This window comes from Mauremys mutica, chromosome 6 (genome assembly GCF_020497125.1).
Source record: "Mauremys mutica isolate MM-2020 ecotype Southern chromosome 6, ASM2049712v1, whole genome shotgun sequence".
NCBI lineage: Eukaryota > Metazoa > Chordata > Testudines > Geoemydidae > Mauremys > Mauremys mutica.
Window position 1 is genome coordinate 20709278 of NC_059077.1, and position 27391 is coordinate 20736668.

A 27391-nucleotide genomic window follows, 5' to 3' on the forward strand; every position below is an offset into this window, starting at 1 on the left:
GTGGGCACAGCTCCAAACATAAGAGGCACAGCTGCTACCCCCATTTAGACCTTCTTTCAGATATTCATGATATTTACCATGACATTGTGTAATTAGTACTTGCTGCCAGGAATGTGGCATTTCAAATACTGTTCCCTAAAAGTAGAACTGATAAACAAATTGGTGATGGTGGTGGTCTCGGTACTTTAGTTCCTCAATATATTTTATATTAAGTGCAATGCAGAATTATTGTGCTCATCATATATAAATGAGATAAGAGATGTAACAGCATATATTTTTAAAGATTGAAAGTAATCTGGCTGTTTTCTTAGTGAAAACTCTGGAGATCACTTAAAATGTTGATTTCTGTGAAGAACTTCACTTCTGATCCTGATGTTAGTACAATAACTGTTTGTGACCATTGCATCTTAAATACTTTTGCTGGGTGCTCATCAGATATCCTTAACCCAGTTACTTGCCCCATGACAGGAAAGAAATCTAGTTACAATTTTAAAATAAACCTATCTGTGATCCTGTCACCCCCTCCTTTAGTACTGATTGCTCCAGTTCTTGTCAGGATTAATCTACATAAAAAGCTCTGTCTCGTTCTGTGTCAAGGTTAGACTACAAGCCAATGTTAATGATGATTTGTACAATATTAATAAATGGCTGACTGCCTTTAAACAGAATAGGGCCTAAATTTGGCCCAGAAATACCAAGGACCAAGATGTTAATACTATCTTATCAGTGGCTATTGTAAGCACTGACTTCACTGGGATTATTTACATGCTGAAAGTTGGGTAAATATGTTTTAATACCATATGGCATCCAGGCCATGGCTAAGTAGTACAAATTAAATTGCTAACTCTTCAGTTATTTCAAACCTTTCTACCATGAATGGTAATTGATACCAGCTCTCTAATGGAGCAAAGTGAAGAAACTTCATAAACCTAGGGACTCATTCTGATCTCTTTCTCTCTGACTTCATTGACATCAGTGAAGATACTCTTCATGTACTCTGATGTAAATAAGAGCAGAATTTGGCCCCTAATCTTTTTACTTTGACCCTGTGATCCTTAAAGCAGAAATATAATTGGGAACACAGATGCTGCAACAAGTATCCAGGTGTTCACCGTCATTGTAAAAGCAATGTCAAGCATTCAATTTCCAACATTTCAACTAGCGTATACATAATAGTGATTTGTTAAAATAGGACCTTCCAAAATAAACTAGCCAAGTCTATTGAGCAAACAAACACAATCAAGTGATTTAAGTTCTGCCTTAGAAGCCAGTTTGTAGATAATGCCTATGATTGGTGATCAGTTACTAAACTAGATAGTTTAGCCATAGGGTACCAGCCATATATAGGGAGAGCATTTGCAGAATGATATAACTAGCTAAAACAAGGAAGGCATTAATTTAGACATACGTTTATTTGTATCCCACTCTTACCTGAGTAAAATACTTCTGTATATTTAAAACAAACACAAGAGAATTTATTTTACTTAAAATTACACCTATGCAAGAGTTATTCTGTTGTGGTTTCGATATGTACGCATGCACAGCCACAACTGAATTATTCACTCTAGTATGTTCATTTGCATAGTTTAAAAAAAATCTTTTCAATACCTAAGTTAGTGTGATACAGCAGAGATCATTTCATAGTACTGCTGTGTTAATTCAAGTGGAAGATCAAAGATTGAATTCCAGATGTGGTCTTATACTCTCTAAGACTGATGTGGTCCATTCCTCTTCAAGCTAATGAAGGCTGAGACCTCCTGTATCTTCTCTTCCCACTTTCCATGCCAGGCTCTGAATTTCTTGTGGGTGTGGTGGGAGAGGTGGTAACTTTTCAGTTACCAGAGAATGTGAAGTAGGCAAGTGCTCACCTCTGTAGGGATTGGTGTTTGTAATCTAGCTGGTTTCAAACATAAAAAATCTTTAATAGATTTTTCTGAATTGAACCTAGATGAGTAGGTGCAGGGGCGGCTCTAGCCATTCCGCCGCCCCAAACACGGCGGCACGCCGCAGGGGGCGCTCTGCCGGTCACCGGTCCCACGGTTCCAGTGGACCTCCCGCAGGTGTGCCTGCAGATGCTCCACTGAACCCACGGAACCAGCGGACGCTCCGCAGGGACGCCTGCGGGAGGTCCACCGGAGCCGCGGGACCAGTGGACCCTCCGCAGGCACGCCTGTGGGAGGTCCGCCGGAGCCGCCTGTCGCGACTGGCAGACTGGCAGAGCGACTGGCAGAGCGCCAGTCGCTCCCGGCGACTGGCAGAGCGCCCCCCGTGGCATGCCGCCCCAAGCACGCGCTTGGCGTGCTGGGGCCTGGAGCCGCTCCTGAGTAGGTGCCAAGAATTGTGTTTTATGGGCTTGGCTACACTTGCGAGTTACAGCAAATTAAAGGAGCCCCGGGGGCACTAGCTCACTACCTATCCACACTGGTAAGGCACGTAGAGTGCTCTTACTCCACGGCTAGAGCACTCCTGGTACTCCACCTCAGTGAGTAGAATAACGTTTGATGCACCCCAGCATCAGTGTGAACAAGGTATTGCATTACTGCGCTCTGATCAGCCTCCGAAAACGTCCCATTATCCCCTTAAGTCAAGTGGCCACTTTGTCATTGTTTTGGATATGCCCTTTGAAAGCTCCATTTGACAGCCGGCATGCTTATCTGTTCCAAGACAAAGGAACCATTACTGTGGAATGCTGTGTGTGAGAGAGAGGCGGGGGGGGCGGGAGGGGGAGGTCTGCTGTCTGAACTTACAAGACAGCATGCTGACATGCTCTCAGCTCCCCAAAAACCCACACTCTCTCTCTCTCTCTCTCTCCCCACATACCCACAACACACTACCTGTCACACTCCACCCTCCCCCCCATTTGAAAAGCACATTGCAGCCACTTGCATACTGGAATAGCTACCACAATTCACTGCTTTCTGTGGCCATTGCAAGAGCTGCTAATGTGGCCACGCCAGTGCGCTGGCATCTGTCAGTATAGACAGACTGCAGCACTTTCTCTACTGTGCGCTACGAAGGCTGGTTTAACTCAAAGCACTCTACATCTGCAAGTGTAGCCATGCCCTAGATTGCACAATAGCTACTTCCATGAGTTGTTCTACAAGGAAATTTTTTCAGCTTTCCATTTGGTCTTGGGTAGGAATGGGTTGACTGTGAGAGGGTGCTTATAAATCGCTGGTAACATTGGCTAGCCAAAGGAGTATAATTATGAGTTCAGGTGGGTAAACAATGTAAGGCCATGATTCAGGAAAACGTCCCTATTCAGGAAAGCATCTAAGCATGTGCTTTGGTCCCAGTGAAGTCAATGGGCTAATGAATGGGGGTAAGTAAAATGTGAAGGCATCCTGAATTGGTAGCTGATTAGGAAGTTGATTAGGCTCAGGAGCATATCTGTATGACAGTAGTAGTATTTTCAATATTGAAGTAAAATACGTGTTGACCCTGGGAGGCTATTTAGAGTTGAGGGATGAAATGCTGTATTGTTTCCATCCCCAGTAACATATGATATGCTCTTAGTGTTGTTGGGTGACTACTAAAGGTCATTACTAAAGCTGTTTTCATCTGCTTACAGGCATGGGTTGTGGAATGGTGGAATGGTTTGGCCACTATAACAGTGGTACTAGATTGATACAATAGGGCAGAAAAGTCTGGGGCAACATTCTTTTTAAGGGGGTTTGACTCTGACTCAGTTCATTAGACACATGGGCTGTTTTAACTAGTACTTCAGCAGTTGTTGTTTTATGGTCTGGGGTGAGTGGATATCTAGGTACGTTATTGCATATTTAGACCTGGATAAATAAATAATCTTACTAATTTAGGGTCAGATCCAAAGCATTTTAAAGGATCCCTTTGAATACAGCAAGCTTTGAATGAGGTATTTTAGGATCATGCCCAAAGTGCCTATTAAGCAGGTGCTTGGCACACAAGTTGCTTTCTAACTTCTCAAAACTCACCAGTCAGCTGTAACCACAGGAATCTTTTATAATTGTCTTACTGTTAATTTAATTTATATTGTAAATTGTTTTAACTAGATGTTATATCAACTGTAAACCCTTTAGAATTGTACCTTTTTAATCAAGTGATGCTATTGTGAGTCTCTGAGCTTCTGCCAGGTTTGAATGGCATCACAATTCATGGTGTTTAAACAGTTTTTAGGCTCTAACTTGCTTTGTATTTGCTTTCTGTGCACTTATCTTTTCTCTGAATCTAGGTTTACAGTTTTTCATTGAGTTGTGAGCTCTGCTCATTACATGTAGCAACTTTCAAGGTCTCTCTGTAGTTAATGATTTGGAAGCTTATAAATAATTGAAATTGTTGGTTTAGCTTAGAAGTGCCATGTCAATATCATGGTATTTCTGAAATACAAAGGACCATAGTTGAGTTGATGTTGCTTTTCTTTTATTACAATAACTAAAATGTACATCTAGCTATCTAAATATAAACGCTGACTTTGATATAGGTGATTTCAGCGTTTTAAATGTACTTATGCTATTTTCACATTCTGAATGCTAAAATCTTGTGGTAGTGTGTGCTTCATAATTCCATTCATTTATTTTATTTGTATAGAGCCCCAGTCATAGGGGCTATGAGGAAGATCCATAGCTGGCATATATTGTCAGAACTCCTCAATTGACCGATAATAACTTTCAGGAACTCAGGATCTGGCTTGGCAACTAGAGTGTACTGCTGACTAAAGTTCCTTTTAAAACCAGATCCTGCAATAGATAAGTTAAGGAAATACCAGGAAGAAGCAATGAGGAAATTCCAACATTATATAAGCCTGTGACCATGAGTTATATAAAGAATTAATATACCATAAAAATTTACAAGAGGCAGAAATCATATTCACTGTCATAATTTTTGTCTTTGATACTGAGATTAGATAGTTTTATTGCAAATTTGATTTAACTGGTTGTGTTATCAAGCCAAGATATTAAGTATTTGTATTCATAATAGGCTAAATCTAAGGTTTGGGCTAAAGTTAACTTTTGCCGTAAGAAAATACTTAACTGTGTAATAAAATTTTCTCTGTTAAATGTTTATAGAATGTTTTAAAAACTTATAGTACTATAAGCGAATATTTATTACAGATTTGATTCAAATATTTTTTAAGGTGTTACCTTAACCAGTCCAGTAAGACTTTAACTTGAAAAAAAAAAGGGGGTTTTTTGTTTTTGTTAATTAACACACACACACACACACACACACACACACACACACACACACACACACACACACACACACACACACCACAGTCATGGATTCTGAACCTGTAAACAAACTTAGAGACAAGATCTATTTTAAAAAGAGTTAAAGTAGTTTAATAATAGATACCTAGTCCTGTGTCCTGCCAGTTCTTCTTCGAGTGATTGCTCATGTGTATTCCACAGTAGGTGTGTGTGCTCGCCACGTGCACCGGTGTCAGAAGTTTTTCCCTTAACAATACCCGTAGGAGGGGAGCACTGCTGCGACCCCTGGAGTGGCATATAGGGAATGTTCAAACCAAAGGGAAATGGTCAGCCTCGGAATTATCCCTACACATGAACGTCAGGGAGCTCAGGGCAATATGGCTGGCATGCGTGGCCTTCAGCGGGCACCTTCGTGGGAAGGTGGTCAGAGTCCTCATGGACGTATGTCTGCGATGTATTACATCAACAGACAGGGAGGAATGCGCTCCTTGGCCCTATGCCTGGAAGCCCTGAGCCTATGGGAGTTCTGTGTAGCCCACGATATCTCCCTACAAGCCTTCCACCTACCCGGTGCCCGCAATGTGCGGGCTGATCACCTCAGCAGGGTTTATTCCCACCAGTACAAGTGGTCACTCCACTGGGAGGTTGCCCTACAGCTCTTCCGAGAGTGGGGAGTTCCCTGGATTGACCCCTTTGCAACTGCCCAGAACTGGCGCTGCTCCCAGTTCTGCTCCAGGGGAGGGGCGGAAAGGGGGGCGATCTCGGACGCCTTCCTCCTTCGGTGGTCGGGCCAAGTTTTCTATGCCTTCCCACCCTTCCCCCTGATAGACTAAGTCCTGCAAAAAGTAAAAGACAGGACGCGGGTCATCCTCATAGCCCTGGATTGGGCCCGTCAATACTGGTACAGGACCCTCCTGCAACTCTTAGCGGCTCCTCCGCGGAGGCTGCCACTTCGCCCAGATCTCCTCTCCCAGGAAGGGGGATGCCTCCTGCACTCCAACCTGGCCACGCTTCAACTGACAGCATGGTTGCTCCGTGGTTAGATGAGGAGGGGAGGTGTTCGGAGAACATCAAATGAGTTCTGTTGGAAAGCAGAAGGATGTCCACATGACGGATGTAGCTGGCCAAGCGGTCTAGGTTCTCTAGGTGGGCGGGAGAGCGGGGAACTTCCCCATCGTCCGCATCGCTCCAACTCATTCTTGATTACCTCCTGTCCCTTAAGACCCAAGGGCTAGCTCCCTCCTCTGTCAGGGTGCATTTGGCGGCCATTTCGGCCTTTCACCCGCTGGTACAGGGCCACTCGGTCTTTTCCCACAGTATGACCTCCCGCTTTCTAAAGAGCCTGGATCATTCATGCCCGTATGCTAGGCCGCCCCGTGCCGCAATGGGATCTAAACCTAGTGTTATCCCGCCTCACGGGTCCCCCCTTTGAACCCTTGGCCATGTGTTTCTGGTATCAACTGTCATGGAAGGTAGCATTCCTTGTGGCCATTACATCAGCGTGTCTTGGTGCTTAGGGCTTTGCCCTCGGAACCCCCATAAATGGTCTTCCACAAGGATAAGGTCCAGCTTTGCCCACACCCCGCTTTTCTCCCGAAGGTGGTCTCCGCCTTCCATATGGATCAGGACATTTTCCTACCAGTACTCTGTCCTAAGCCCCATTCCTCCAACGAGGAGTGCTGCCTACACATGCTAGATGTGCGTAGGGCGTTGGCTTTTTACCTAGACCGAACCTGGCTGTTCCAGAAATCCTCACAGCTGTTCGTTGCGTCGGCTGAATGAATGAGGGGACAACCGATTTCCACCCAGCGCCTTTCGCGCTGGATCACCTCGTGCATACTTATGTGTTATGACCTGGCAAGGGTTCTCCCGCCGCCTATCGTTAAGGCTCATTCTACGAGAGCTCAGGCCTCGTCAGCCGCCTATGTAGCTCACATCCCTATCCAGGACATATGTAGAGCTGCCATGTAGTCCTCTGTCCACACCTTTTCTTCGCATTATGCGATCGTCTCCCAAGCACAGGATGACGCCGGGTTTGGTATGGCGGTACCCCATCCCAGAAACCCTTAAACTCCTACCCACCTCCATCAGACATAGCTTAGAGTCACCTACTGTGGAATACACATGAGCAATCACTCAAAGAAGAAAGGACAGTTACCTGTTCTGTAACTGGCGTTCTTCGAGATGTGTTGCTCAGGTGTATTCCACATCCTGCCCTCCTTCCCCTCTGTCAGAGTTGTCTGGCAAGAAGGAACCGAGGGTGGGGGGAGTGCGCAGCTCCCCTCATAGCACGATATAGGGGCACCACTCCAGGGGTCACAGTGGTGCTCCCCTCCTATGGGTACTGCTAAGGGAAAAACTTCTGACACCGGTGCACGTGGCAAACACGCACATCTACTGTGGAATACTCCTGAGCAACACATCTCGAAGAACGCCAGTTACGGAACAGGTAACTGTCCTTTTTTATGATGTAACAATTGCATTTTTCTAAACTTCAGAATATTTCTCTCTCCTATTGCTGTTTAACACCCCGCTCCCCCAAAAAACAACAAAAAAAACCAACCCTCACAAATACAAATGGAGAAGCTGGCTATGTGGTGGAAACAATGAAACTGACAATACACAAAGTAATGCCAAATGCAAAGAGCAAGCAAGCTGGAAAAATAGAAATATGTCTTCTCTAATCGTTTAGTTAGAGTAATTTTGGTTACTCATGATAGAAGTGGGGGAAAGTTTTCAGACAAGTTTAAGTTGACAGTATCCCTTTAATGTTAAATATGTTTGTAATTTTTAGCTATATAATTCAGTATTATCCCTTTCAGTCTAACGTGAAATCTGAACGTACAGATGTGCAGGTGTGCATGTGCAGATGCTGATTATACAAGTTCATACAGCTGCTCACTCACCTATGCACAATTTAACCCTTTGTATAGATCAGTGGTTCTCAAACTGTGGGTCGGGACCCCAAGTGGGACATGACCCTGTTTTAATGGGGTCGCCAGGGCTGCTGTTAGACTTGCTGGGGTCTGGGGCTGAAGTCTGAGTAGTGTGGAAGTAGGAAAAGAATTGTGTAAGAAGTTGTTGTGATTTTGTGTTGATAATAAGGAACGTAGATTGGTATCTAAATAAAAGTAAAAAAAAAAAATCAAGATGGCCTATGTATAAACAAAATGCAGCTGTTGCTTATTATTATATATAACAAAAAGTATAAATGCTTTCTGTAATTGTTTACCTGTAGAGAGGCCTGCCTAGGAGGGGGAAGCCCTGTGTCCTAGCGCACTCCCCCCCTCTTTGCAATTGCTTGAGATAATAAAGTATCTGACTTTGCTGCACCAAACCAAAAAGTGAGAACTGAGTTTTTCTCCGACAGTAGGGTGACCAGATGAGAGGAAAAAAATATCGGGACACATTGCGGGGGAGTCCGCCGGCAGAGCAAAGCTGAGCGTTGGCGGTGGAGCACCAAAAAAAAAAAAAAAAAGGGAGCAGATTGCTGCCGGTGGAGCAAAATATCGGGACAAACACCTAAATATCGGGATGGTCCCAATTTTATTGGGACGTCTAGTCGCCCTAAGTCTGAGCCCCACTGCCTGGGGCCTAAGCTGAAGCCTGAAGGCTCCTGCCCTGGTGGCAGGGCTCAGTTAAAGGATCCCTGCTTGGGGCTGCAGCCCTTGAGCTTCAGCTCTGAAGCCCCCGCTTTCCCCCCCCCCCCCGGGGTGATGAGGCTCGGGTGAGCTCAGGCTTCAGTCCCTTTCCTGGGGTCGTGTAGTAATTTTTGTTGTCAGCAGGAGGTCATGGTGCAATGAAGTTTGAGAACCCCTGGTATAAATTAAGCACTATTTTCCCATAACAGTCCATAATTGTAGTTGCTAAATGGATTTTTACAAATAATTATATTCAGACTTCAAGGGCGTCTTGTTTATACAAGTCAGTAGAATGACAGAATCATAGAAATATAGGGATGGAAGGGACCTTTAGAAGTCATCAAGTCCAGCCCCCTGTGCTGAGGCTGGACCAAGTAAACCTAGATCATCCCTGACAGGTATTTGTCCAACCTGTTCTCAAAAACCTCAAATAAAGGTCATTCCACAGCCTCCTCAGGAAGCCTATTCCAGACCTTAACTAACCATAGAGTTAGAAAGTTTTTCCTAATATCTAACCTAAATGTCCCTTGCTGCATATTAAACCGAGTACTTCTCCAATCTTTTATGAACATGGAGAACAATAGATACAGTCCTCTTTAAATAAGTCCTTGACATATTTGAAGGCTATAAGGTCCCCACTTAGTTGTCTTTTCTCAAGACTTAACGTGCTCCATTTTTTAACTTTTTTGCATAGAAGAGGTTTTCTAAACCTTTTACCATTTCTGTTGCTCTCCTCTAGACTAAATTCAGTTTGTCCACATCTTTACTAAAGTGTGGCACACAGAATTGGATACAGTACCCCAACTGAGGCACCAGTGCCAAATGGAGCGGGACAATTACCTCCCAGATCTTATATATGATACATCTGTTAATAATATTCACACCAGAATGATATGAAGCTTTTTCACAGCTGAATCATATATTGTTCACCACTGCAATTTGTGAACCACTACAACCCCCAGATCTTTTACACCAGTACTGTGACCTAGCCAGTTATTCCCCATTTTGTAGTTGTGTATTTGATATTTTTCCTTTCTGCTTGTAGTAATTTACTTTATTACTTTAATTGTCTTTATTTAATTTCATTTTGTTAATTTCAGAGCAGTTCTCAAATTTGTCAAGATCATTTTGAATTCTAATCCTGCCCTCCAAAATTCTTATGACCCCTCCCAGTTTGGTGTCTGCATATTTTCTAAATATATTCTCCACTCCATTGCCTAAATCATGAATGAGAATATTGAATAGTATCTGACACAGGACTGACCCCCTCTGGTACCCCACTAAATATACCCTCCCAGTTTGACATTGATGAGTACAGCAGAACCTCAGTTACAAACTGACCAATCAACCACAGGCCTCATTTGGAACTGGAAGTACACAATCAGGCAGCAGAGGCCAAAACAAAAACACCCCCCCTCCCCAATACTATATGTTTAACACAGCACTGTACTATAAACTGCTTTAAAAAAGGGGGGGCGGGGTTAAGACTTGATAAGGTAAGGAAACTGTTTCTGTGCTTGTTTCATTTAAATTAAGATGGTTAAAAACAGCATTTTTCTTCTGCAGTGAAATTTCAAAGCTGTATTAAGCCAATGTTCTGTTGTAAACTTTTGAAAGAACAACCATAATGTTTTGTTCAGAGTTAAGAACAACCTTCATTTCCTAGGTGTTTGTACCTCTGAAGTTCTACTGTACTCTTCGAGTATTGTTTTTAAACCAGATGTACATCCACCTGATAGTAATTTCATCTAGACCATATTTCCCTAGTACATTGTTAATCTAAAGCGATGTTATTTCATAAGTACCTACTGTCTTGTGGTAAAACAATTTTACTTACCCAAACTCTTCATGTTATGTTTGCACATTGTAGGGTTGATGATTGCCTATTTTTATTTTGACTTTCTGCCCAATCATTGATGATATTAATTGAAAACTACCTGGATTAGCAAAAATGTTTAATTTCTCGCAAACACATACTATAGATGTAATGGGTAAAATTCTGGTCCCAGTGCAGTCAGTGGTGGCTTTCCAGTGTGTGCATATACCATATAATCATTTCTGCCTTTTCCTTTCAGGTTTATTATATTATGCTGGCCATGGCTATGAAAACTATGGGAACAGTTTCATGGTTCCGATTGATGCCCCAAATCCCTATCGGTCTGCAAACTGTTTGTGCGTGCAGAATATACTCAAACTGATGCAGGAAAAAGAGACTGGGCTCAATGTGTTTTTACTGGATATGTGTAGAAAAAGGTAGGATTTCTAGTCTTGAAATGCTTACTGTAAATTGTAACTGTGGATTAATCAGTTTCCTTTTCGTGGGAGGGTGAAGAAGGCTAGGGTGACTACAGATCTCATTACTTTCAAACACAAAGTGTGAAACTCTTATTTTCTTTAGCCTTCGCACAGCAACAGCAAATTACTACTGGAGAAGAGGGAACATATTTAAAAAAACAAAAAACAAACAAAAACCAGCCAACCAAAAAAACAAACCAAATAATCAGCTGCCTCCAGGAAATAGGGAGGAAGCTAGAACCACATGTTGAACTTCATGCTATAAATATTTTTGTAAGTAATTAGGTGGATGGAAGTTGGAGAGAATTTCTAGCTCCAATGGGTTCTGAGAGATCTTCGAGACTGCTCCAAAGCCTATTGAAGTCATTTGGAATCTTTCAGTTGACTTAATTGCGGTTTGGATCAGGCCCCATGTGATAATTCAGCTTATTGTGTATTTTTGCGTACAAATACAACCTATCCACTCAACAGGTTAAAGAGAAATATACTAAAGCATCAAACTAGCTAGATAAAACTGATAAGAGTTTTAAGTCAGCCGCATCATAAGACTGCTGTGGCTGGAAGATTTTGTGTTAAGAGCCACTTCAATTAATATGTAGAAACCTTTGATAATATGGAACTGATGCAAAGTCCTTCATTTTAGACATTTTTGAAGACAAATAGATTTTTGTTGACTCCTTGTATGCCAGTGATACTGGATGATGCTTTCTCCTGCCTCCTGAAAAATATATATATAAGTTTAAAAAATGGAAAGGTTTAGCAGAGTTATTTTAATTTAAAGAATCTTAGTTGACTTTCTTCACATTAAAAAACAAACACACACAAACCCTGTACCTAATTCAGCTCCCATTTGAAGTCATCTCTTCAGTCAGCCCCCCAGAGAACTCTTATTAAGGACGTAACAGTGGCTGTACAGGGTTAGGATACTGGGCTGGCCTGTCTTCCAACAGTGACCAGTGTCAGATGCTTCAGAAAGAATGAACAGAATAGGGCAAATTTTCAATGATGCATCCCCTGTTGTCCAGTCCCAGCTTCTGGCAGTCAGAGGTTTAGGGACACCCACAACATGGGGTTGTGTCCGTGACCATCTTGGCTAATAGCTACTGGTGAACCTATCCTCTGTGAACTTATCTAATATTTTTTTCAACCCAGTTATACTTTTGTCCTTCACAACATCCCCTGGCAATGACTAGGATGGTTGCCTCTGCGTTGCGTGAAGAAGTACTTCATTATGTTGGATTTAAACCTGTTGCCTGTTAATGTCACTGGGTTACCATTGGTTCTTGTGTTACGTGAAGGGGTAAATAACACTTCCTTATTCACTTTCTTCACACCATTCATGATTTTATAGATCTCTAACATATTCCACCCCTTAGTCATCTCTTTTCTAATCTGAACAGTCCAACTCTTTTTAATATCTCCTCATATGGAAGCTGTTTGATACCCCTGACAAGTTTTGTCATCTTCCTCTGTACCTTTTTCAATTCTACTATGTCTTTTTTGAGATGGGGTGACCAGAAGTGCATGCAATATGCAAGGTGTGGGTGTACCATGGATTTACAGTGGTATTATGATATTTTCTGTCTTATCGATCCCTTTCCTAACGTTCTGTTAGCCTTTTGTTTGTTTGTTTGTTTGGACTGATACTGCAAATTGAGCTGATGTTTTCAGAGAACTATCTACAATGACTTGAAGATCTTTCTTGAGTGGTAACAGTTAATTTAGATTACATCATTTCATGTATATAGTTGGGAGTATGTTTTCTTATATGCATTACTGTTTATCAACATTGAATTTCATCTGCCTCTTTGTGGCCCAGTAACCCAGTTTTGTGAAACTGAGGTGGCAAAGTTTGCTTTGGACTTAACTGTCTTGGGTAATTTTGTATCATCTACAAACTTTTCCACCTCACTATTTACCCTCTTTTTAAGATCATTTATGAATATGGTGAACAGCGCTAGCCCCATTATGGATCCTTGGGGGACCCAGCTATTTACCTTTCTCCATTGTGAAAACAGACAATTTATTTCCACCGTGGGTTAAAAGATAGAAAACAAGTTACCCTTTTATCCCATGACTGCTTAGTTAGCTTAAGAGCCTTTGATGAGGAATCTTGTCAAAGGCTTTCAGAAAAAGTCCTACACCACAGCCACTGGATCACCCTTGTCCACATGTTTGTTGACACCTTCAGAGAATTCTAATAGATTGGTGAGGCATGATTTCCCTTTACAAAGGCTATGTTGATTCTTCCCCAACATATTGGATTTATCTGTGTGTGTTTGATAATTCTGTTCTTTACTATAGTTTCAACCAATTTGCCTGGTATTGAAGTTAGGTTTACTGGCCTGTAATTGCCAGGATCACCTCTGGAGCCTTTTTCAGAAATTGGTGTTACTTAGCTATCCTCCAGTCATCTGTAGATTAGTAGATCTGCAATTTCACATTTGAGTGCCTTCAGAACTCTTGAGTGAATATCAACTAGTCTTGGTGATTTATTACTAGAGAGATTATTCCTCATGACTGCTACAGTGTTTCCAGAGTCTGTGAACTTCATTGCTAATGTAACATTAATAACCCAATTAAACATCACATTCTACTGGCCAAAACAAAAATGTCTGTAAGAAATATGGCAGATTTTCACATCTCAACCTTGCTGATATTGCATTTTGAAAGGAAAAACCATCAAGTTTTCATTAGCCTAAAATGACTGGCAGTTTTCAGTGGTTTCAAAGACTTCTTGCTAGGACTGTGGCCAAATTCAACAGCTGTTAATATGAGGTGCTCTCATCTAGTCAATGCATATTAGTCTAACTATTGTTTTCATGAAAATGTTGATGCAACTAATTTTGTTTACCATCAGTGGATTCATTCCTGATTTAAGAAAGAAAGAAAAATGATCTGTTTTCTATGATGTACACTGTAACACTTGCATGATTGGATTGTCAGTCACATTCTAAACTTTCGTTTCCATTTATTATAGAAATGAGTATGATGATACCATTCTAATCTTGGATGCCCTGAAGGTTACAGCTAACATCGTTTTTGGATATGCAACGTAAGGAAACTTCCTCCAGCCCCACCAGATTTCAAGGCCAGAAGGGACCACTGTGGTCATTTAGTTGATTTTTAAAAAAAAATAATAGTCCATTCAGTAGTGTAAGAGGACCAGTAACTCATTTCTAATATATGTTCCTATGCTATCCATGGGCTATTTATATGAATGATTAAAATTGCCCTTAATTCTGTCTTGATATTTTAGAGATGTACTGGCTATGGCCTGGTCTACACTAAAAAGTTAGATCGACCCAAGTGAATTGCTCAGGGGTATGAAAAATCCACACCCCCTGAGTGACTGTTGTTAAGCTGACCTAACCCACAGTTAGATGTTGCTAGGTCAAAGGACAGATTCCTCTGTCAACCTAGCTATTGTCTCTTGGGGAAGTGGATTAACAACAGAAATGGGAGAACCCCTCCTGTTGCTGTAGTGTGCATTTACACTGAAGTGCCATAGCAGCTCAGGTGCAGCTATAGCGTTTTAAGTGTAGACATGGCCTGAGTGTAGACGTATCAGATGTATATTTTAATAGGTTTATTTGCTGTTCCCCATTCAAATGTGAGCTACTGCCCTCAAAAGCAGTAGACGCTACAGCTCATCTCCCTAACCTGCTGAATGACTCACCTGTAATTATTTTAATAGTCAACTTCAGGGATGTTCCAGCTAATTTCTAATAAACATTAGTTTGATATTAAAAACTATGGAGAATAAGAAAATTTTACTCCATATGCCCATAATGATTGAAATGTGTTTATTTGTGACAGATAGCAATTTCCTACAGTATCCTAAATATGAATTTTATTAAATTAGGTTTAATACCCAGGGAGTCATTGTATTAAAAATGTGATTGTTTGAGTTGTAGGATTGTATGTAATTTTTCTAGGGACGTGACCAATTTAAATTCTAGGAACTTCAAAGAACTGTTTGGAACAACCCATGAGAAGTGAGTTTTCTAGGAAGTACAGGGAGACCTTTTGGAGCCACGCCCTAGGGAGAAAAACCCACTGTCTACTATTTGTCTGTTCCTGGAAACTCCAGCTCAAAGACCCCCTGAACTATATGAGGGATGGAATAAACTTTTCATGAGGGTGCTAGTTTTGAGCTAAGGCTGTTATGAACTTGTAACCACAAAAGAGACCCTTTGTGGGGGGGCTTCAAGGACTCACCTTTCAGAGCCCATCTTGGAGACCATTTGGGTGATATCCAGTAAGCTTATTAGCATGCAGGTGGGTTCTTTTACTGTACTGAATGTTTTCTCTAACGATTATACCTAAAAATAAAATAGGCTTGCATAGGAAGTACTGTGTGGTAACTAATAACTGTTGCAATTGCACTGTTCACCATCTCTGAGGAGAAAGACAAAGCAGATAGACTGCCTAAGCATAACTTCTTTGGGGAATTCGCAGTATAATCAGAGCTATGCAGCCAGGAAATAGCCTGGTCAGGAGGAAGTGAGATGCATATCTCTACCCAAGAGAGGTGACAGCCGGAGAGCCTGAAGTTGAGAATGAGGGCCCTTGCTGGAATACAGATGCAGTTGCCCTGAACTATGATGTATGTGTCATGTCTTACTGTAGCCATGGTGGTCCCAGGACATGGAAAAAAAACAGAAACCAAAAGGAATTGATGGCTTTTCCTGCCATCACTGCCATCTTACACAAAGACTACAACCTCTGTGTCTGAGGGGACAGAGAAGTGCAGTTTAACTTTTTTTTACTGTCAGAACAAATTTTAAATTTATTTATATATATATGTGTGTGTGTGTGTGTAAACGTGTGTGTATGTGTTTTACAATAACAATAAATGGGTTTCGTTATCTGAGCTACAGCACTTAGAATGGTTGCAAATTCTTCTTCCTGGAGTTGCAAAGAACAAAGTTAATTCTGTAATTCCAGTATTTTGAAGTGGTTGTATAAAGTTTAGATTAATAGTTTCAGGATAGCACCCAGTTATTGTGGATTTAATATGGCAAATACAAAAGCATTCGGCTGGTAAGTGGTCAAGAGTTTTACCAAACTAGGAGGTATTAATGGAATTTGTACTGGCACATTTTTCAGACACTGCTTTGGGATTGTCCTCCAAGATAATTTGTTCAAGGAGCAATAATACTTTAGGTTGATCTTGCCTCATTCCTGTGATTTGGTAGAAAATATGAACTCTTCACAAATGAATTGTTTGTAAATGTATATTGCATTTCTGTGAAGACCAGATTAACTAGGTTCTAAATACAACTTAGTCTTCATACAGCAGTTGCTTATTTCATGCAGCATTCTTCTCACAATCATACATGTCTTGTAAAATATTACGAATTAATCACTGTCTATCTTTTTTTTTGCTCTTATATTTATTATTTATTATACTTTAAAGATGCCAAGGAGCAGAAGCTTTTGAAATTCAGCACTCTGGGTTAGCCAATGGGATTTTCATGAAGTTCTTGAAGGAACGCATGTTGGAGGACAAGAAGATTACTGTGTTACTTGATGAAGTTGCAGAAGGTGAAGGCAACCTACATTTTAACTTCCCTTAGCTTCCAGTTTACAAAAAAAAATCTTTTTTTCTTATCTAAAACTTCTCTTCTACACTGAGTGTTCTTCACTTCCTTCTCTAAATTCTTATTACTGCACTGTGTAAACCCACCATCAAAATGCAGCTACCTCTTGTGTAAAAACTGAAACATCTTAATAAAGACCCCTGTCTGTAAACTGATTTGAGCTCCTGTGGGATGCAGTGCTATACATTTGTGATGGAATTTGTATTTCATTTGTTGCTTCAAAAGCTCAGTATTAAAGCATGTTTAAGGCTTTCCCTACAGGAAAATCTTCAAGTGCATGAAGGAAAAAGATGTTTAATATCTAATATTTCTGAACATGGCTAGAGTTTAATATGCAAAAAAAGGTGCTTTTATTTTCACTTACTATTTCAAGTGAGACAGAATTGGAATATATATTTTTTTATCTTTGAAGCATTTCAGAAGTACCCCTTACCATAATAACCCTGCTATTTATGAGCCACTATAATATGGCGTTCATACTACTTATTCGAAGTTTTTGTGAGTATGCAACTCTCATCAGAGTTTACAGATGATTATATGGTCACAAAAATCACACTCCTTTGTCATGTGGTCTCTGAATGTGACTGCTAGCCCAATTGACTTGTCTAGAGACAGACTAATAAGGCTTGAATTCTGTGTGTCACATACAGTATTAATACCACATCTGTTGGCATAACCATTATTTACTGACTAGACTACAATGCAGGACCCAATTAATCACTTGTCACTCAGGCAAAACTCCCTGTGTTGTTGATGGCAGTATTGCCTGAGTGAAGAGTGCTGAAGAGAATGTCTTAGTTGAGAGTGAGCATTCTTTCAAAGCATGAAAAGGTAGACAAGAGCATTTACATGATGGATTATATGCACAGATGTCCTTTTTTGGGGGGGGGGGGGCTTTTCAATAAAAATATTGTCCAGGTCTCCCAACAGCTGGAGACTTAAAATCTGTATAATGGGCCACATTCTTCTGTCAGTTCCACTCAGTGAGGCTACAGGATTGTAAGTGAAGACAGAATTTAGCTCAGTGTGCATATCTGACAAGGATTCATAAATCAGAAAAGTCCAAACCAGATCTCAAATATGCAACCAAATTGGTTTGCTGTTGACAAGACAGACTGTAGAAAATGTGTTACAAAAGTTAAAACAATTCAGTTTTAACCAGCGCGATAGGGAGGAAAAGAAAACGATGATGATTGTGTGACTGGCTGGAGCATAAACACATGCAGTGCACATGTGCTGCATGATTAACAATTTTGTCACCACCAGTTGAGGTATGACTTACCCATGCCACTAGAGTGTGGATCTATAGATGATAGTTACTTTTCAGTTGCTACTTCCTTGCCTCTCTTGCATTTTTTCCCCACCTGGCTTATCTAGATATGAAACTATGTTTAACTAGATATGAAAATATGGAATGATAGGTCATTGTTTTAATATTTGTATTAAGTTTCATGACAAGCTATAAGAAAATCTTGACTACTATTCAAGACAAATAAGAGTTTTAGCTATTAAATCTTAAAATGATCACAAACTTCAGGATTTCAGCTGATTATGTGTGTGTGAGGGACTATGTAGGAGTCTTTTAATGTACAGTATTTCACAACTGATTAGGCGCTATCATAGAGTGTCTTTCCCTGACATCAGAAATGTTATTATTACTACTTACTATTTTAACACTTACATAGCTGCAAAGGAGGACACAGTGCACAGAATGAAGATACAGGGTCTGTTTCTTCTCTCATGCTGGTTAGAATTTTAAAATAACTATACTGAAGTTAATGGGTTCACACCCATGTAAGTGAGAAGAGAATGAGGCACATCTTTTCTCCTTGAGGATGTTAAAGTCCAGGTTATGTATGGGTCACGACCCTGTGAAGGATGGGATCAGGTAATGTGATAGAGGGATAGCTTAGTGGTTTGACCACTGGCCTGTTAAACTCAGAGTTGTGAGTTCAATCCTTGAGGGATCCATTTAGGGATCTGGGGCAAAAATCTGTCTGGGGATTGGTCCTGCTTTTGAGCAGGGGGTTGGACTAGATGACCTCCTGAGGTCCCTTCCAACCCTGACATTCTTTGAATTATTGTCAGAAACAGCATATTGGACTAGATGTATTGATGTACTGATCAGGTATGGCAAATGTTATATTCGAAAGGAAAATACATTGACCACTGTTCAATAATGTTTAATCCCAAACTTGAATAGTCCACATATATGAATTCACGATTTATAAACCTTGATTTTAATTCAAATCACTCATTAGCTATTGGTCTTAATCTTATGCACACCAAAAACAGCTGGAGGGAAAAAAAGCAACCTTTGACTTGTTTCATTTAAATGTATAGGCCTGCATTCAGCAAAGTACTGAAGAATGTGACTGAATAAACTTAATGTTAGTCATGTTCTTCAGTACCCTGCTGAATCAGCGCCATACTGAAGATTTTTTTTAAATGTGGAGGCATGTTGAAAATAGACACAGAAAAAATTGTTCTTGTGAGACATCTTGCATTGCTGCCTTTCAGCTTTGAGTGAATTTGAATAGCCAATCACTAAACCTCCCTGAAAGTGAGTTCATCGTAGAAATGCGGACACAACCATAACTATAATGCCAGTGAGATAGCTGCTTTAATTATAATTTCAGGAGCTTTGATTCCTCCAAAACTGTTTGCATCTTATCTTTAGATATGGGTAAGTGTCACCTTACCAAAGGCAAGCAGGCTTTGGAGATTCGCAGCAGTTTATCTGAGAAGAGAGCATTAACGGATCCCATTCAGCAAACAGGATCATCTGCAGAGTCCCTGGCACGGAACTTACAGTGGGCCAAAGCTCACGGTACAGTAAATCACCCTTTCAAGATGTTAATTTCATTATTAATTCTTTATCTCACTTAATATGCATAAATAACTCAATTGAAGATATATGTAGGCATAGTGTCTAGTCCTTACCGTTGCTTTTTTCGCTGGCTATAATATACTGAGTAGAAATGTGCCCAAGGAACAAAGTTCAGAGGACTGTTCAGATCTTGGAGGTTTTTGCTTGGGTTTATCTCTGGATTAAATGGTTATGAAAAATACGGGATGCTAAATTCACCTCATGTGAAGTAACTTCAAGAGCAGCATACCAGACATTATCCCTGACTTCTTTTTTTTAAAGCAAGAATAGTCTTATTTTTTTCCTGATAGGTTTGAACGTGGTATTGAATTGTCTGTAATGTATTTGAGCAGAAGATTAGTAGTCTGATAAGATTTTCTTTCCTCTCTAATCTCTTTGCCACTTTTACAAGTTTATAGATTGGATAGGTGTCCAGTTTTATTTGAGCACTTAATTCCTATTTGTGTTTTTACAATTTTCTCCCTTATATATCTGTGTTTTAGTGATTTCATCCTTGGGCCTTTTTTTAATCACTGCACAGGATAGAGAAATGTACTGGTTCTGCTGTCAGAACCAGGGGTTTCAGGTTTTTTCATTTATTTGCAGAACTTCCAGAAAGTATGTATCTTGACTTTAAGTGTGGTGTTCAGATTCAGCTGGGGTTCGCAGCCGAGTTTTCCAACGTCCTGATCATCTACACAAGGATAGTAAAGAAACCTCCTGAAATACTAGTTTGCAAAGCGTATGTTACAGACTTCCCACTTGTAAGTGTTTCCTATTTGTGTTTCATGATCGCTCTGTATTTAAGTTAGTGGTTGTCTGCTTGTGCCAGACTACACCTTTGGGGGGAAAAAATTCAATTTTGAATTCTGAACCAAGCAGAGGATGCATATAGAAAACAAATCTTATGATCTTGTTGAAACTCTCTTCTTCCCCTTCTCTTCACATCCTGATTTCTGTTGCTTGTTAAATCTAAATTAGGCCTGATCCTGCAAGGTGCTAAATGCCTGCAGTTCCTATTGAAAAGATCGGTCACTTAGGCCATGCTCCTATGAGTCACCACATACAGGTGCACTACTACCCTCATGGATCCCCACTGAAGTCATCATCGCTAGAGAGCAGTGAATTGCAGGATTGGAACCTTAAATTATAAACTCCCTAGAAAAGGAGCCTTGTTTTCTTATTCCTTTAAAGTGCCTAGCATGCTTTTGGTGCTGTCTAAATAGTGATTGTAAAGAGAAGTACGTATTTGTGAATTAACATATTAAATAACTGTCTTTCTCTCCTACAGTGCTGTTACTATAGTACCACCTTATACTATATTGTGAAGTGTTCAGACCACCTGGTATTACAGGAGTATGAAGACAAGTTTCTTGCCCCTCAATAGCTTACACTCTAAGGCCTTGATCCTGCAATAAGGAGTGCATGATCAGAGCCCCATGGAGATCAATGGGCTCTGCATGGGCATTGGGCGTCTGCCTGTATAGATCCAAAGACAGATCAGGGCCTTAACAGGCAAAGTACAGAAGAAAGTGAGGGAGTGGGATGCAGTTGAAAGTCAAGATTCTAAGTCATAAAGTTTAGTGTGTATCTTATTGGGTTCCACATTTTTTGTTTTGACTTGTTTATTGCATTATGTCAATATTATTGTTACTTCCCTGAGGGCACAATGGCACCTGGGCATCTTGGAAGAAATAGTGTTTTAATTTGAATTTATCAAAATGTACTAATTGTATAGCAGCTTTAGAACAATTGTACTCTGAAAATGACACATTTAAGGGAAACTAATCAGTTGTTTTAATGCTACCTTAGTATACTCAAATCTAGAAGAGGAAAGCTCTGGTTTTTTTATACTACTAGCTGTAGTAATAGGCAGCAGTCCAGCTGCTTGCAACAACACCCTGAGTTTTGACCTCTTGGAACAATGATGACTAGAGAGGAGGAAATACCTGAGAGGAGATGAAAAGGGGGGGAAATGAAACTTGCACATTTTGCATTTTTTTTAGTTGTAAGAAATGGGAAGGAATCCGCCTTGAAGGCATTTTAGGAAGGCAAGAGATAAAACACAAACAACTACTCCTACTTGTGACTGATGATGAATTAAGCAGCCTAGGCGACTCTCCTCATACAAGATTCAACTGATAGTCGAGAATATTTTTAAGAAAACGAAAACACTATTTTAATAGTTACTTCCCTGAGGATATTTTTAAGAAAACGAAAACACTATTTTAATAGTTACTTCCCTTTTATTGTTACTTCCCTGAGGAAGTAACTGATAGTCGAGAATATTTTTAAGAAAACGAAAACACTATTTTAATAAAGTGTGTCAAAATAAGTTGTAAGTTGAACTCAAATCTTAAGCTACTTCACATAAAGTAGAAATGTTCCTTTTTATTTTCCTTTTCACATTGTTCTACTAGTTTTGTATACCTACAGCTTAATTGTCCTTTTTTTTTTTTAATTTTTTTTTGCAACAGGACTTGGATATAGATCCTAAAGAGGCAAATAAAGGGACTCCTGAGGAAACTGGCAGCTATTTAGTATCAAAGGATCTTCCCAAACACTGTCTGTACACTAGACTAAGTTCACTACAGAAACTAAAGGTGGTTAATGCGTTATTTTTTGTCTTGCCCATTTGTTTATACAGTACAGGTTAATCATGTTGCTTCACAATTCCAGTAAAAGAGCTGGATTCTATATGTAATTGTTATCAGGGATACTGAATATTTTCAGTAATTGCCCATAGCATACTCGCTCATTTAAACATTTATTCTAGCTGCTTAGAGAGAGAATGCCTAAGAGCACACTTCAGTGACTTGGCTCTGTAGCTGGCAAACTGAAAATATGTTCCAAAGAGAGAGCCAAAGGATATGAAATCATATTATTCCACAAGTCCCCTTTAAACACAGCTCTGGAAAATGTGCCTTATAGGTTGAGAAGTTTGATTGACTTCTCTGGAGGAATCACAGCACCTTGTACATATCATGTTTCCATGTCTAATTGCTCACTAAGCATGATTCCTTAAAGCAGCGCCATAAGTTGAGGTCATTAGTAAAAAGTGGAAACGTTATAAATCTCTTTACAATCCAGCCTGTGTCCTTGAACCCATCATGTTTTAAAGCACTCTCATTTTGCATAGTTAAATGTTGCTGTTAAAGGATCAGAAGTGGACTATAGGCTTTTCAGGACTTTGGCATCTCTGTTGTATATGATCTACTGTATTTGCTTTCCAACACATTATGCCAGAGGATAGCACGAACACTTCTAGAAATTGCAAAAACTTGGAGAGTTTGAGGAGATGGGTGGGATGAAGAGTGCCATACTGATGAGTGCCTTCTTATCCTGCTGCCAGCAGGTTAATAAATCAGGATCAACCATTAGTTAGTGTTACCCGAAAACCCCATATTCATTCAAGCAAGGTGCAAATGGCACCTTTATACTCTTATTTCTTTTGTGGTGGAAAGATGTTGCTGAATTTGGTTACCTAAAATTCAAATGAAATTTGGAGGGGAAGAGAGAAATCATCCCATGAATATACCTGCAGTACTTCTCCCAGTGCTTTTGTAGTTGTTTCATTAACAGAATTTCACGCATAGAGTGACAGGGGAAAGTCTTTTCTGTTAAAGAAACAGCTAGTGCTCTGACATATGGTTAAGGGGAAAAGATATGGTGACGAGGTCTCTGGGTGTTAAACTTAGCTATATTTAAATGCAGTATGAAGTAAGTGTGCCAAATTTCGCAGTGTGTTTACATCTTTTGCAGCCTCATTGATTCCAGTCAGTGTACTGAGTATAAATCAGTGCAGAATTTGGCCCTGTGTGTGTGGTATACGTTTATCTGCAAGGCTTATGGCACTTCAGCAATTATGCTTATTATAGGTCTATTTGTTATTGTACTTTAAATGTGTTAATTGCTCCTTCAGACAAATAATCACTTTGTAAAAAATTTGTTTTACTGTGTTTTTGAGGGAAGAAGTAATTTTGTCTGTCATTCACAGGAGCACTTGATCTTCACAGTTTGTCTGCATTATGAATATCCAGGAATAGAGGATTCCCTGGATGAAAGGAAAGAGGTTAATGTTGGGAAGCCTCTTATTGCTAAATTAGGCATTCATCATGGATTTAAGGAAAATTGTTGCAAGTCTAACAGACCTTTCCATACCCAAGCATCCACGCCTGTGGCAGCTGAATACTACCTCTCTCCTAATCACTGTCAACCAAATTCCTACCCAGGTGTTCACCATCCAAACTCCGCTCATTCAGACCATTTCAGGCAGCCAGAAGCATGCCATTGCAATGTGACTTTGAATGTGCTAACTTCAAGACAAGAAGCATGGACTTACTCATCCCACATAAGAAAGAATAATATACCAGTAGAGACAACTGATGACACTGTTGACCTGGGATTCAGCTTATCCAACAGCCTCAGATTATCTAAAAAGCAGTAGCTATCATCTCTGCAGAATGTACAGGAACCTCAATCCTGGGCTAAGGCACTCCAGCACTGATTGTACATTCTCTGCAGTGTGTTCATGTTTTGAGAGAAGACAGTACTGGGAATTGTGGGTTGGGTATGGGTTAGTATATTATCTCCTTGGAAACTTCTCAGATCCAAAGAGACAAGAATGGAATATAAACTAATTCTTCACTCCTGAATTTTTTTCAGCAGTGAAGACGGGTGTGGGATAATCATGGGGAGCTGGTGGCAAGAGAGATGGGGTGGAGAGTAGCTTGAGCTGGGTGCATGGGACCCCCCACAGGAGCTAACCAGCAGGCACCCTGTTATTGGCTGCAACTGTGCCAGCCAGCAAAAGAACAGAGCAGCAAGCATGTAGCATTGAGAGGAAGTTGCATGTTTGTGGTGGGGAGGAGATGCACAGCAGAGGCCTTGTTCTTGTATCACAGGCTCTCTAGGAATACTGAAGCCTTGATGTCCTCAGCTGTTCCTGACATATCTCTATAATGACACATCCGTCTTAAAAGGCATGCACAATGGACCTGTTTCTAATCTTTAGTTTACAAAGGGATCAGTTTTCCTGTGCAAAAACAAAATGGAAAAAATAGCAGTTAGAGGAGAAGAGAGGGAAAGCAGTAAAAAGAATGTCCACATTAATTAAACTAAGCTATATGTATACTTTATAAATGTAATTAAAATAGCATAGTAATCACTAAATGATAAATAGATTTTTAGACTTTCCTGTTCTAACTTGCACCATCAGTTGAGTTTAACATTCTAATTTTCCTTTTATTTAAAAAATGGGAACTTCCAATTTCTTTAAAATGTTTGTGTGCAAGCGGAGCATGTCATACTATTCATAGATTCCAAGAGTAGTAGGTACCATTGTGATCTAGTCTGACCTCCTTTATAATACAGGGACATAGAATGTCCCCAAAATAATTCCTCTTTGAACTAGAATATGTCTTTTAAAAAATCCATTTGTGATCTTAAATTTGTCCGTGATGGAGAATCTACCTTAACCTTTTGATAAATTGTTTCAGTGGTTAATTGCCCTCACTGTTTAAAACTTTGCACCTTATTTCCAGTCTGAATTTGTCTAGCTTTAACTTCCAAATGTTAGATCTTGTTATAACTGTTAGACTGAAGAGCCCATTATCAAATATCTATTCCCCAGGTAGATACTTATAGACTGTGATGAAGTCATCCCTTAACCTTCTCTTTGTTCAACTAAACAGATTGAGCTTCTTGAGTCTATCACTGTAAGGCTTGTTTTGTAATGCTTTAATCATTCTCGTGTTCTTTTGTGAACCCTCTCCAATTTATCAACATCCTTCTGTGGAACCTTGATGTCCAGTGCGTGGAAGAAATCACCAGATGACTGAAGAGCAGTAGGCTCAAGCTCAATGCAGGAAAGACAAAAGCAAAAGTGGTAGGAAAGGGGGAAATGTTTTCAAGAATGGGCAAATAAAGCAATATCGCCAATTATCAAGGACACTGTACCACAAATCATTGAGGTGGAATGAAGCTACAGAATCATGCTGGATGCCTCACTATAGTGTTAGAGTGGTGAGAAACTCCTTCTTGCACCTTTGGATCAAATATTTGGAAGCTCTTCCAAAGTGTTACAGCTTTGCTGCTAATTAACTTCTGAAGAGATGACAGTTTCCTCTCCAGGACTACCACTAGGTTTACATTTTTTAAATAAGCGTTACCCCATTTGTTGTTTTGGAGTTTTGGAGAAGAGATATGAGGCTAAATTTAAGCCCTAGGTTTGTTTAGCATTAATATAAGTGCACATGTAACAGAGACCTATATTCAGTCTTGCAAGACCTGGTAAAAGCAGGAGTAATTTGTGCCTGATGTATGATGGCTGGGTGAGGGTTTGAGCTCAAATATGTGAGTGATGCTCCTGCACACCAGGCTCTGCTCTGGAATCATACACACGCCTGCTGTGGTGTTACAAAAATAACCCTGTACATTCCCCTCAAGGCCAAAACTAGTTCATTTATTTTCCAAATAAAAACCTTACCCACAAATGTGAAATCCCCAGCTACCTAATGCAAACTCATCCAAGTGATATGAAGGACAAGAATCTCATCCAAGTCAGACTGCAAAAGGTGTAAGATACATATGCAGAGGCACTGTTGCACAAACATTCCATGTTAGGCACCAATCTTGAAATTTACAGTACACCAGCACACCTGTGTGTAGCTTCGTTGATGTCAACAAGATTCTGTCCTGCTTCAGTGAATTGTACGATCAGGGCCATAGGTTTCATGCTCATTACTAGAACTAAAGCTGCAGGGATTTACCCTTAATTTGATGTGTGGCTGGAAACTAGTTTCAAAGCAATAGGAGATAGGTTTCTAAAGATATCACAAAATATCTTGGTGCTCTGAAAGTATATTAAAAGTGTGGTCATAAATCAGCCTGATTCCTCTCTAGTAATGTTGCTAACAGGTTGAGTAGCTGTGCATTTCATTTTTTCCTTTGTACAGTATATGCAATTATTAAATAATTTGTGTTAGTAAAATTTTTGCAGAACTTCACAATAAATTAAAAGGTAGGAAAAAATAAAGGATGAATCATTGCTTTAAGAATAAATGCTTATTGGTCTTGATAAGCTACATTAAAGATTCAATTTAAAATGCTGCACAGGTTTAGGTGGAACACATCCAAGCTTTTCAGATAGGTGGTCATTGAACAAAGATCTAGTTTAGAGGGGAGGAGTTAGTCTTGTAATTCTATGGTCCTATTATAAAACAAATTCTGTTCTCTGATATTTTGGCTGGAATATTGAGTAGACTCTACATATGGTAATTCTACATGGTGATGGAAATAATGAATGTCTCTAATCTCACCTGGAAATGGTTAATAGCATTATTGTGTGTAGGTGTTTAATGAAAATCTATAAATTCATCTGTGTTGAAAGATGGCTATTCCCTAGTGTCCGTTACCTCTATGTTAATGTATTATTTATTTACTAAATGACAAACAACTTTAACATAAATTCAAATAGACTAGCTTTTAGTCTTCTCTGGAAGAGTATAAAATAGTGAAACATTTTCTGATTTTTGAAATATACCTGTGCATTTATTATTGTATAAACTGATTTTTACATGAAAATTATAGCTTGAGATACAATGTAGTACAATAGGATACTTAGCTAAAAGTTTGTCGTAGTTTTATTTTTCATATTACAATTTTTAATTGTTTTCTACTGTTGCAATAAAATGTAATTCACAAAAAGATTTATACAGTAGCTTGTGTCCCTTTTTCTCTTCCTGTCAAACTTCAGTTAAAGACAATGCAAATCATAGAAATAGAGACCGG

General features: G+C 39.8%; 1 protein-coding gene across 1 annotated transcript in view; it reads left to right on the forward strand.

The window, feature by feature from the left end:
• The window catches only part of MALT1 (MALT1 paracaspase), a 75310-nt gene extending 50306 nt beyond the window's left edge, over positions 1 to 25004 (forward strand). Inside the window, exons 10-16 of the mRNA XM_045020300.1 lie at positions 10906 to 11083; positions 14106 to 14180; positions 16548 to 16675; positions 19412 to 19561; positions 20207 to 20364; positions 22078 to 22203; positions 23598 to 25004. Of these exons, the coding sequence (XP_044876235.1) occupies positions 10906 to 11083; positions 14106 to 14180; positions 16548 to 16675; positions 19412 to 19561; positions 20207 to 20364; positions 22078 to 22203; positions 23598 to 24047 (1265 nt within the window). The 3' untranslated portion in view covers positions 24048 to 25004. The remainder of the gene's footprint in view (positions 1 to 10905; positions 11084 to 14105; positions 14181 to 16547; positions 16676 to 19411; positions 19562 to 20206; positions 20365 to 22077; positions 22204 to 23597) is intronic.
• Positions 25005 to 27391: the final 2387 nt, after the last annotated feature.